This window comes from Acanthaster planci, linkage group LG13 (genome assembly GCF_054643075.1).
Source record: "Acanthaster planci isolate LZ-2023a linkage group LG13, COTS_SCS, whole genome shotgun sequence".
In the NCBI taxonomy this organism is placed as follows: Eukaryota; Metazoa; Echinodermata; class Asteroidea; order Valvatida; family Acanthasteridae; genus Acanthaster; species Acanthaster planci.
The window spans coordinates 13,233,611-13,246,205 of NC_141789.1; the positions used below are offsets into that span (position 1 = coordinate 13,233,611).

At 41.6% G+C, this 12,595-nt stretch overlaps 1 protein-coding gene across 1 annotated transcript; it reads left to right on the top strand.

The window, feature by feature from the left end:
- The first annotated feature begins 56 nt into the window (after window positions 1-56).
- On the top strand, window positions 57-7,454 carry LOC110983406 (uncharacterized). Its single transcript, XM_022242648.2, has 5 exons — window positions 57-1,994; window positions 3,695-3,763; window positions 4,173-4,322; window positions 4,561-4,704; window positions 5,143-7,454. Exons 1-5 carry the CDS (start codon window positions 1,764-1,766, stop codon window positions 5,248-5,250), a joined length of 702 nt encoding a protein of 233 aa, XP_022098340.2. The 5' UTR covers window positions 57-1,763; the 3' UTR covers window positions 5,251-7,454.
- The last annotated feature ends 5,141 nt before the right edge of the window (window positions 7,455-12,595 follow it).

The window sequence follows — 12,595 nt, forward strand, 5'->3', positions numbered from 1 at the left end:
ATGTGATATTTATGGTTGCAGACCCATAAATATCACATTATATTTGATGTTTCAAATATTGAGGAATGAGCGCATCCTCCAAAAGGGGTTGATATTGACAATTCCTGTGACAAAAATAGTTTGTAGGGATTGAAATGTATCAATATACATACAGTACATAAAAAAGGGAGAAATGAAGTCAGAGTTTTTTCTGTGCTAAAGTTCCGTGAGATCTGATTTCTTTGGTAGTTGAGTTTTGATGCATATTAGGCAATTTTAAGGTATTTCCGAAGTCAGTGGTATTTTGATAGTCTGTGGTTTTCCACTTCCCATGTAAATCAGATGCCCCCCAAAAAGATCGTCAGTGTTTCATGCAAAAGTGAAAAAAAAAATCCCCACGTACACTTCGCAACAATGTCCAGTTTGAAATATTTCACGACAAATTTTGTGCTATTGTGTAATTAGCAGTGATGACGTGGTCCTATTTGTCACATTTAGTGGAAACGAAAAACAAGAAATAAACAAAAACAATGGACTGGACTTTTATTGAATGGCTATTTTCACTTTTATACAAAGAAAGTAAATTAGAAATGCTCCGAAATTAGGTACAATTTGTTGCTTTTCTCGTAAAATGTTTGGCCAGAAAAATGGTACATCGAAAAATGATCATTTCCAGGTTTTTAGCACATCTTGAAAACACTGCCATACTGTTTTACCAATCTGGGTTGAATTTTTTGTCACGAAACATCATGGAAATCGACTATTTTCTTATAAATGTAAAAGTGAGGACAGAACGCCTGCAATATAAATCGGACTCAACACCAAAAAGCAAACATACTCATTCCAAAACCGCACCAGAAGTTTTCGTTCTTGTTAGTAAAAAATAATAGAATTTATACTCTAGACAGACGTTCTACAGTAACTTTTGCAACTTTGGACTCGACAGCTTTTGATTTCGAACATGGTGGATGATTGCAGGGGAAACCTTAGTTGTGTGCATTTGGCTTTGGCGCTCTTAGCCAAGCTGTTTGTGGCGATCGTGCCGACGGCGCAGGTCGCCCCTGCGCAGTTACCGTGGACGAGAGTAGGGTTGGCTTCCACAGATTACGTCAGGAAGCACGACGTGGCCAACGGCAACATACGTACGGACATTCACGACGTATGTGTGCTTCGGCTGAAAGACCGTATTGCGCTGCTTTGGGGGAATTACCTGGTAAGATACAGATAGAGGAACTGGACTGACTTATGTTTTAAAATTAAATGTTGTCTGTTTGTGATCAATTTTGAGGGACATCAGAGAAGCCAGTCTTGGGTTTTAGGCAAGATGATATAGGACCACGTAAAACACGCTTTTGATATATATAGCAAGTTTGGGTGGTCTCCGTCCTTTTGGGAATAGAGTCCAGGGGACTTTTTCTAAATTTCCATTTGGCGAGGGAGTGCAATGCAATAAATACGTGCACGGTATTTTCAGCACGAATTCTGTGTGTTTATGTTTTCTGGGAAATCGACTGCATTTTTTGTGAAGCAAGTTTCGTTATAATTATCGCATGAGTAATTTCGGATATTTTTAGGGATTCGGCATTGTTGATAGCTATTTAAGCCACTTGTTGGTCGACATGTAACACTCCTAAGAAAGTTATTGTAAAACGTCATTGTAGGAGAGCAGCCACGAGGAAAACACTGTATTTGTTGCTGTTCTCGCTATTCAGAAAAGAATTGTTTCAAAGACTAGTCTGTTTACTTGTGCCACTTTTAACCAGATAAAGGTGATTTCGAGCGTGATGGGTAATTGTAGTGGCTACAGCAAGGCTACGTCGTCCAGCCTTGGGTGTCTGTTGCGCCTAGCCCTGCTCGGTGCCCTGTTCGTGGCCCACACCACCGGGCAGCCAACTTCGGTTTCCCTGCAAGTCAGTGAAGACGTCCCAGCAAGGAGCGACGGCCTTGGTGATATCTACTCGGACTATGTGTTGGAGCTGAAAGGTCTGATAAATCCTTTCATGGAGAACTTCAAGGTAAACTGTGGATGGCATTGAGTAATTTCTGATCTTATCTGCCTTACTTTAATTAACTAAATCTTAGAACTCAGTCTCCGCTCGGAGATGATGCAGCTTTCAAAACACTGGATTTAATAAGGGCATAAATATAAGCTCGGCCGGTCTTGTAACTTGCCTTCAAGATAGGCTCTGGAAATGGGCGCGACTTATGCCCGAGCCACAGGCGAGGACATTATCGGCGTCCAGTCTCCTAAGCTGATTTAAGATCGGCCGAGAACTTATTTATTCCCATTGATAAGTACCCTTTTTAGTCAGAGAGTCAAAGGAAGTCAACATATGGTGGATTTCCAGCGATTTTGGTATAGAATTTACTTTTATGTTCCCGAACATTGCATTCCCGTCCATTTTAGGGTATACGTTATTCCTTGTGCAGGTTGTCCAATAGAATCTCCTTACATGGATTTGGCGCGCGCATGACGAGCCGCGTGCACACAGACTCTTGACCAATCAAAATCGATTGAACCGTCTCGTATCCAGGTGCAAGCACGTGATTTACGCAACGGGCATTATCACATCTCGGCAGTTAATACACGGTCAAGGCCGTTTTCCAATACCGAACTTCGGCTGCGTCTCAGGCTTCATTCCCCAAACCAATCCCCGATTGTGGGCCTGAATAGTTTAAATTGAATTAGATTACTGTAGTTTTTGGCTCTCTTGCATCCTATTTGATATTTTGTAGCACTATTGGACTAATTACTACGCTTACAGCTTCAAAGTCAGCTAGTAAAAAAAGACAGTTGAAGCCTCAAGTTGCACGTTTTTGAAAAGGGAGACTGTCTGAGGTATTCATGAATGCAATTTAAGGCAAAGCTGAAACCATATTTGGGAGAGGGGCCTTAATTTCTACAACTTTTCACTGCCCGTGCAAAATTACGGGGAAGGTTTTTGCAGAAATATCGCCAATGTCTCATGTCAGAGATTTTACCTCAAGTGCACAATCTGCCCTGAGCAGCAACCCCTCATGGGTTTAACAGAGCATGTTGGTCGGAAGCGTTCATTTTATTGGTAGCGATGCGGCTGCAACGCTTGTATTTCATAGTCGTTCGTAAACCAGCGATGCACAGCTGGGAAAACTGTGCTCTCTGCTGGTCCAGCTCAGAGCCCATTGTCTAGGGACTTTCAAAGAGGGTCCTACATTCATTAAATAGCAGTATTGGTGTTATTCGATATGGTTCGATACCTGCCCGAGATGTTTCTGAACACTTTGTCATCTAGTCTTCTGGTTTGTACTGACTGCACTTTGAAGCCACTGGTGGGCAAACATTAAGGTAGAGAGAGACCCCACAGGCTGAACCTGGAGTGGGTTAAATGTTACCCCAAAGGAGGGTTATCATGTCAACCATCCAAAGTTTGTCAACCCAATGTCTGGGGCTAGAATTAATGTCTGGATCATTTATACCCAAGATAGAGCATACCAAATTAACAGAGTTTTGTCTTAGTGAGCCCACGGGCTGAGGCGTTCGAACAGGGCGCATATACGCTGTGCATTATGAAGGCTACTGAGTCACCATAGGAATCTCCGTTGCGCAGCCCTTGAATGCACGATTGAGTCTTCTGCTAGTTACATCGCATCTTTCATGTTTTCGAAATTCATCTTGACCAACATTCCAGTATAAATTACTATATATTTATTAAAGTTGTTTTCTTATCTTTCACAGAATTTTAGTTTGGAAAGTAACGGCAGTGGACAAGTTCTTTCGAACTCAGTGCTTAGGCCATTCAACCTGGTAATAAGACATTTCCTTCTCCCTCCTTTCTGAGTGCCTTGCCCTTTTTACGTGTGGATTTTCCGTTTATGAAGTGACAAAAGCCCTCCCCTGGGGCAGCCTACCATGTGTGCCCAGGGTGTTAATCAAACACCAATAAAACACCACAGATTTCGCAGTGTGAGATAAAACCGCCTCTGTGCTCTCATGCATCCCTGTTTATATCATAACTCTTTGTACCAAGTTTTGTTACCCCGCGTTTGCAACATTACCATCCCTGTTGCTATTTTGATATATGTACGCGCTCTTACGGCCAGTGCACGAACCACAGTTAATTCATTTCCAGTGCCTCCTTAAGAGAAAAGCCTTTGCAGCCCGGAATGCCCCCGGTCTTGGAATTTCACCCTATAGTTGTTCCTCTCGTGAACAGAGCACGGACAAAATGTGGACTTTGATGTGTGAAATCGAAGGGTACATACCGTGGTTGCAGTGCGCCGGGGACCAGTTGCCCGAACTGTCAGATGATGCCGACAGGCTTGCTGGACTCATCAGAACAACGGTGACTCTTCTACGCCGCGAGGTAACATTCTTTTGAAGTAATTTTGAACAAGCTATTATCAAGCAATTAAAAAAAATGTCGTTCCTAGATGGTACTTTCATTCTCTATAATCAATGTTGTTTAGTTTGGCAATGTGATATTTTACGAATGATATATTTCCTCAATTCAATTCGGAGGTAACCCTGATGACGACGTATGAATAATTCGGAAGGAGCAAGTTTTCATTTGTACATCTCGCTCTTGTTCTTCCCATTTGAAGCTAACACCCAGTCAAATGTGTGGAGATCGAGCACGCGCCTTTTCGACCCCTCAACCCGACATCCGGGACACAACGCCTGCCCCCCAATCAGAGGTGGGCACTCGAAATGTGCGCTACTGCCGACTGTGCGGTCAGCGGCTTAGGGTGAGACAATTGAATTTTCTGTGTGTTCCCCGACTCGTCAAATTTTATCACTCGACTCACCACTTTGGACACACAGCAGAGCTCGAACACGGTTATACGAACACGTTTATTGATACTTTCATTTATATGAACTATAATTGCTATTACGCATGGGGGTAATGAGAAAAACAACTGTCATTTACAGTGGTCCCCTCGGACTACGTAAATGGAAAGGAGACATGGTACATACTATTGGTAAATCGGATATTATACCCAGGACATAACTCTGCATACGAAATACAAAACCCACTGATCTGTCACATACCTTGCATTATAATAACCTGACTCAAAACAGCTTATTAAATCTTTTCATCGGCTTGCACTTGCTTATTCTGCTGGTTTGAAAGAATAATTAGTTTCTTGGAAAAGTCACATCAGTATTTGATGTTTTTTTTTCAGTTCACAAGAGTAAAGCGGCGCAAGTTGCCTTCTGTATTAGACAAGATGTCGCGTACCGTGGCCAATCTGGATTCTGAACTAAAGAAGCAGCAGGACGCCCTCTGTTGACAGACATAAACAGTAAAATTTTGCATAAAATTGATTGATGTGAGTTTTTGTGGGAGTAAAAAATGTTTTATATAATATACATTAATAGACAGGCAACGCAAGGCTCTATTCGTAAGGTTGATCAGGCACCGTGCCTTGGGCCTACAACAATCCGGGAGCCTACGAAAAATACAAGGGCCTTTAAGGATGCCACATTGCGCTTCCGTCTTTGAATTTCTTCGATTTGTGGAAAAGCTAAAACGAGCTAGTTCATAGTTTATTGCATTACATCACACAGCATCAACACGAAATGCGAGGCTCCAACCCTAACTAGCGCTTTGAAATTGGTAGTTGTATCTGTGATTAGTACGGCCGTTTCACAATAGTGCGCCACCATTTTAGCAGTAGAACTAGAAGATGAACATGTATTCGTTTTTGCAGTTGCGCCAAACTCCATTTGAAAGAAGAAATATTATCCTGACATCGGCTAAGTAACGTGTATATGAAATAGTATCATTTGGGTTACTTAAATAAATTAACAAAATAGACTTTTGTTAGGGTAGATTGTTTTTCTCGATAACTTAGTTACTCTAGACGTAACTTTACTCGTTAGCAGCCAGACTTTAGGTCTATAGCCTATGTGATATTTCTGTCTGTCCCTGCACGATATCCCACAGAACGGAATGTAAATAATAGATTATTTACAATGTTTGATTCCCAATAGTTTTCATAAGAGACGAACTGATTCAACATTATTTTAAGGGCGTGTATGCCTATGATGAAATCTGCTGTATACTCCAAATTAGACATGACTTTATTTGCAGGTTGGCTCACAGAAGTCTTTTAAACAGTACCTTACTTGTTAGCCCCATAAATAATGCTGATGTGCTGGACAACCTTTTCTCATTGGTCTATCCACCATGGCATACACACCCACAAAATCCAACACGTCACATTTTCTGAAACTTAAACCAAGTGGTAATTGCCCCCTAACAATACATTTAATAAACAGTTTGTTATCCACAGCACGTCTAGTATTTCTGGATTTCAAGGTGAAATTGAGAGGACAAGATGGAATATCTGTATCGGTTGGCAGATTTCTTCCCAGAATTTGATGAAAACGAGTCGCCACATTTTTACAGTATGCAAATTAGAATAACACTGTGGATAAGTTGGCCGGAACATTTTTGCTGACGGGCGACGCACGACGGAAAATGGCATGTTTGGAACTGGTAAATGGCAGAATTGGGACACAACAAAAAGCAAAATGCGACGGACGACGGGCGACGGCAGATATGGAATTCCTTACTGTTGGTCCACACTTTCACAAGAGAAGAACTGCCTAGATTGTGCATACTGGTCTTGACCTAAGGGTGTTGTATGGATAGCAATCACTCAGAAACGAGGAACTATTTGAAAAAAACAAACAAACTGGGAAACTGCTTCTCTGGACGCTTGATATCGTGATTCGAAACGGCTCTCGTCCCCACAAGAAGTGGGCGACGACAGTTCAGTAATGTGTTTTGACTTGAATGCTTTCACCTCCTGTATTCATCAGTGGAGATGAATAATTTAAACGGATCAACAACACGCGGGTTATGTCCGAAAGCTCATGTCATTTAAAATAAAAAAAATACCAGAATGAATAATAGAATACTTTATCAGTCGCATTCATATTTTAATGAGTGAATCAATATTTCTTCCTGTGGGCAGTTTTAATCATTTTAACATAAGGTCATTCTACTGTTTACATTAAGATTCGATATTTTGTGTCTATCTGCAATAACAGGACTTAGCATGGTCCCGTGTTCATTTGTTACTCCATCAGTGCAATACATGTCGTTTCGCTCTTTTAAGTGCTTATTTATACGTATGCTTTTGTGTTAACTTAAATAAAGCATGTTTTTAAACGAAAATTGTTATGTTATTACACCAAAGTACGTACCTCAGAGAAAACTGAAATCTCGAAGCAATAGTATTGAAGCGTATTGACTATTAATTACGTAGTTTCAGATTTATTTCTCAATGTCAACTCAGGTGGGGGGGTTGTACCTAAACGTAGTATGATAGCTGCAGTTTGTAGTTCCAAAAGGTGCTTGTGAAATTAATGTTTAGCTTTTACGCTATTTATATTTTGTTAAGTAATAACTTATTACAAAAACCCGTAATTAAAAATAACTTATTGGTTGTTTGGGTAGATTTTGAAATAACAGACGTGTTTCTGTGCCGGCTCATGCCAGCGTCTTCGTTTATCATATTTCTTACAAGATACTGAACTTCCTTCAGAAAGTTCCGACTTCCCCGTTCGACTGTTTGTAATTTCCCTTTGCTGTGTAAGATTCTAAACTTTTGTTTTCTCTTCGCCGTTTCCCGCCAATAAATCACCGGTTAACTCGGAGGTATGCGGTCACAGACAGTAACACGAAAGTCAGCACGCGTCCAGAAAAGAATCACAGACATTGTACACGTGTGGGTTATAGAATATGGTGTCAGTATATTGTCGAGAGCGCATAATGGCTCAGTTTGTAGATACAATGGTCATTGACCATTCGAAGATTCAGTACAATCGGCAACTCTGAGACAGCCAGAGATGGCAACAAACCGGCACCCAAATCGGGTATTCATAAGATGATTATGCTATCAGATGCAGGACTTCATTTCGAAACAAAAAGTTAAGTACAGCGCTATAACTTCTTAATTATAGTGCACGCGTCATTACCGCATACCCAACCGAAACAATCTCGTGCGTTTTTGACGTCGAATCATTTGGCAAACTGGGGTTGGATGGGGTTAAGTGGGCGTGGCTGACTAGCAGCGACACAACTGGGGTGGTACCGGGAGGCACTGCTTTTAATAAAGGAGATGGGGGTGTTAAAGACAAGAAGTTCAGCTTGTGATTTTTTTCTTCAAAATTCAAACTTTCAAACTGGATGGGGGGACATGGGCATCCCGGTGTTCGGGTCACGTGACCTCAAGCCCCTCCCCCGTGGTTACACACTGCCAATTCGCGACTGAGGGCAACGTATCAGTGTACTGACAAAAATATAATATATAAACAGTGCTCTAAATCACGTAATTGCAGACGCTCGACGTATCGGGTTGTGTGTACGCGCCAGTGTTGGCCTGCAAGACCAGAGCGACCAGCAAAGGAGATATCACTTGGAAATCCCTGAGCTCTGGAAAAGACTATCACTTTCTGAGTACAACCGCAACCCAGTTTAAGAACTCGTGGCGATGAAAACGCCGTCTCGTTTCGGTGGTTTGGGCTAAGTTTAAGTCTCACGTGACTGAAGAAGCTTTCCCGGAATACCGCGGGGGGGGGGTTGCGTCGAGATCACATCGCTATATCATCCGTTTGCGGTAGTACATTATGGTTGCTTGATTTATAAACATGTGGGGTACGAGGATGATTTTTAATTGGTCTGAGTTTTGCAAGGAGGCAGAAATCTATTGGGTATTTACTGTGTTGGGTTGGAAGATAATGGAGGGCAACATTGCATAGACCTTTTAACTAATAAATTCATAATTATGCACGCATGCGCACAGACCTTGAATATGTACACATGGATGCGATTTTGATTATTTTCTCTCAGCTTTTCTGGCTTTATTCATTTTTTCTTCAGAAAATCCCATTAAATTGTTTTTACTATTAGTTTCTAATATAAGCGGGATTTTTCTTGCTTAATCTCGTGCGCTCAGGAAAAATCACGATTGTTTAGTCTTTTTACAGGTTACGTTGTGGTGTTTATGTAGGCGCTTGGCTTACATTAGCATGTTACGTAATTTCTTTGTTTTGAAACCAACATCAAGTTTTAGAGGAAACACCTACCTCAGGCAGAGAGCTGTTTAATGGACGCCGGTTTCCAGTGAGGAATCCCCTTTTCTGTTCGGCTGAAATGCGCTCTTCGACAAAACAGAGCGTATGTTTCAGACTGGGCACACTATGCACGACTGAGCGCTTTTCTGCGAGTTTAATATGACATACATTCAAGTAACTCCTGTCCCAAATGAGGGGTTAAGGTATTTCAAAGGTTTCTACATAACTAGTCACCTCCGACCTGTTACTGATCAAACAAAATTGCATCAGGTGTTTTGTTCGGCTTAAAATGAAATTTTGTGGAGGTTAAATCGATCACATGGACTACGATTTGCGCACAGTACGCTCCAAATACATACAATATTTTTCGACTGAATCCAGCCGTACAATGGATAGCATCGGTCAGAGTTTCCAGGAAAAAAGTATAAATAAATCGCTTAGCATTTTTTTCTGCTTTTCGGTGATCAAGCGTCCCATTAAAATGTGATACAATCATGCTGAAAACCTTGCCTTTTCCTCGGCCAGGTAATTTTGGTTAACGCCCACCTTCGAACGGCAAAGAAATTTCCGGGTATAGATTTTGTAAATGACGATTCTGTCTGACACCTATCACTGCAATCGCCTCGCCATAAAACAACTGGTGGGCACTTAAAAAGAGTTTTGATGAGCTCAAAAGTAAAAAATAGGGAACACAATTTTCGGTGGTCAACGAGTGAGGATCATTTCGCTGACGAACGATTGAGATCGCCTGATTTCGTTCCATGGAAGTTGGCCATACTTATATAAAAGGCACATCACTGGCTCGAACTGACAAGACTTGCCGGAGAGTTCTTTGCTAAAAACTGGAGTCGAAAATTTCGAAGACTAGCTCGAGAAAAAGAGACTTTCTGGACACAGCCCAGCCACTGTGACTGTGTAACGATCACCGAACCGACCCGACGTTTGAAGCGCCGTGACCGCCTCCACACTACCTGACAACTCAAGTGTAAGTTTCGCTGGAACTGATTCCCACAAGTTGGTGGTTTTTAAGCGGCGTTAAATTATAACCAACAATAAAACGTTAGAGTTAGTTTTCAAGATTGTTTTGCGAATCTCTTTTTATAAGATATATCTAAAGCATTTTGAAAAAAATTATGCCATCGTGACTTTCCGTGTTGTTAATTATTCGTAACACTATATTTGGACCTCGATTTTACTACCGGTAATCTGTGTATTTCTTCTGAAAAAAGAAGTATAAATCTGTTCTATTCCTCTCCGTCATTTTATTCCCTTTTTCGGCCCACAAATTTCTGTTATTATTTCTGTTTTAAAGATGGAGATTTCTCATTACCAACCAAAAATATACACATGTGAACATCTTGTTTATTGTTTTTTTCTTTTCGTTTAAAAACGACCCTTTAAAGGCGAATATGACGAGTTTCAAACTGCAATGGAGTAGGCACCCTGATGGCATGTTTTCGACGCTGATCACTCTAATTTTGATCTCGCGAGCGGGCGTCGCAAGTGCCGCTCCTGTCAAACCGCTGCTGCCGGTGGAAACGGTTTCAGCGCGGGTAGTCAGGGACGTCCAGTGCATCGTTGAGGACGAGTTCTATCAAGACTACATCGTCGGGCTTGGCAAAGCCGTGAGCGATCTTCTCAAAGATTATGAGGTAAAAAGGATTTTCGAGATAAATATTATCAGGTTATACCTGCGTTGCCCGATCCCTACTCAACCTATTTCGCACTAAATATTGCTGTATTTTGTTGTTACTATTTTGTAGGCTCATCGCGGAGCAAACGAGTCCCGATTACCCAGACTTCAGACTATGTCACCGGTCACCGTGGTCAGCCTTAACGACAGCAGAGGGGTGAGTGTCCCGGGGGATGGACCCGGCCGATTCGGCAAGGGAATTCACCCTGAAAATGTCGATTGTCGACGAATCTCTCTAGTCTGAAAAAATCCCGTTCTTGTGCCCTAACCCAAGCCTCCACCACTTCGAGGAAAAAATACCCCGATTAGAATTAAAGCACAAGAAATTCTAAATTCGATCACGACCTTCTTTGGAAGGAACAAAAGTAGTTAAGACACAAATTTAAAATATTGCTTGCGTGACAAGGTGTTGACGGTTGAAATTGAATAACCATGGTTCTGTATAAAAATTCATGCTCCGTGGGCCTATTTTATTATTTTAGCGTGCTTTTCGTCATCCCTAGGCAGTGGAACAGCTCTGGACGACTACCTGCGAAGTGGACAGCTTCAGCCCTTGGCTGGAGCATGCTCACACCCTCGAACCGGACTTCTCTGACGACCTGTTATCCCTCCAGCGCCTCGCTAATGCCTCGGTCTCGGGACTGCGCCGTTACGTAAGATTTATTTTATATTTTTTGTCAGATATATTTCGTACAAGCTTATTCACAGCGTCAATGTTACCAATGAGAAAAATCGTAAAATGCAGGCCTACACCTTATAAAAAAAATTGAATGTCTTTTGTTTTAAATGAAAGATTCCCAGAAATTTAGTGCACCGCATAACAAATGTCAGTAGCTATGTATTATGAATGTTAACACAACGCGTATACCTTCTATCACTCCGTAAGAAAAAAAACTTTTTTCTCGGACCTTAAGTCAAAACGTAATCCATAGCCAAAAACTCACAAAACTTTACTCACTTCGAGATTTCGAAATACTTCGATAAATTTGTGAGATTCCTTGCATTCTGATCCGCGTTCCCAGCTCACCGACTTCCACTCGTGTGACGTTCAGCCACTCTCTACAGCGCCGACCGTGGCGTCCGACCCGCCAACAGGCACCACCAGCCCGGACAGCGAGACTGCAGGTGTTACCTCGCCCGAGCTAACGACAAGGCAGACGGTCGACATGTCCCTTCCCTGCGCGGTGCAGTTGGAGGTAGGCCCTTCGACTATTTTTCTGGTGGATGCTGTTTCAATGTATTCCCATGGGAGTGGTCTCTATATACTGACACGATGCCAATTTACCAAACAAAAAAACAATAAAAAAGCAAAAAACAAAAACAAAACTCATTCAGATAGAAGCAGCACTTCAAGAAATCGTTGTCAATTTTGTTTTGCTGTAGGCCTATCAAGACCTATTGATCGGTAGCTAGCTGTACGCATGACTACTTATCTTTCTCTGTACACTGAAAAGCCTGGGGTGTTCAATTTAACACCCCTGGTGTTACCAGAGGACTACATCAACACTTTTCATTTGTGTTAAAAATTTTGGTGTTATTTGGTGTTACTTTTAACACCCTCCAGTGCAGTGTAACACATATAGGTGTGTTAATTAAAGTAATACCCTGTGGTGTGGTCATCTGATAACACCAAAAAGTGTTGATTTTAACACCAGAGTTTTTACAGTGTGTAGAAGTTGACACCACGAAAACCTTACCAGTACAAATGAAAACCTTCATTACCTTACTTTGCCGAAAGATAACTTTGAATGGAATTTTTTTCGAATTCAACTTCCCTCCCCACTCAATGTCAGCATTGTATTTAATTGAACAATCTTTTTGTCCATTGGTTATAGGTTACGTTTCGTGATTATTTC

Coding starts and splice junctions, on each gene's coding strand:
- LOC110983406 (XM_022242648.2), top strand. CDS start 1,764: ATGGGTAATTGTAGTGGCTACAGCAAGGCTACGTCGTCCAGCCTTGGG. Junction 3,764..4,172: donor TGCTTAGGCCATTCAACCTG/GTAATAAGACAT, acceptor TCTCGTGAACAG/AGCACGGACAAAATGTGGAC. Junction 4,705..5,142: donor TGTGCGGTCAGCGGCTTAGG/GTGAGACAATTG, acceptor TTTTTTTTTCAG/TTCACAAGAGTAAAGCGGCG.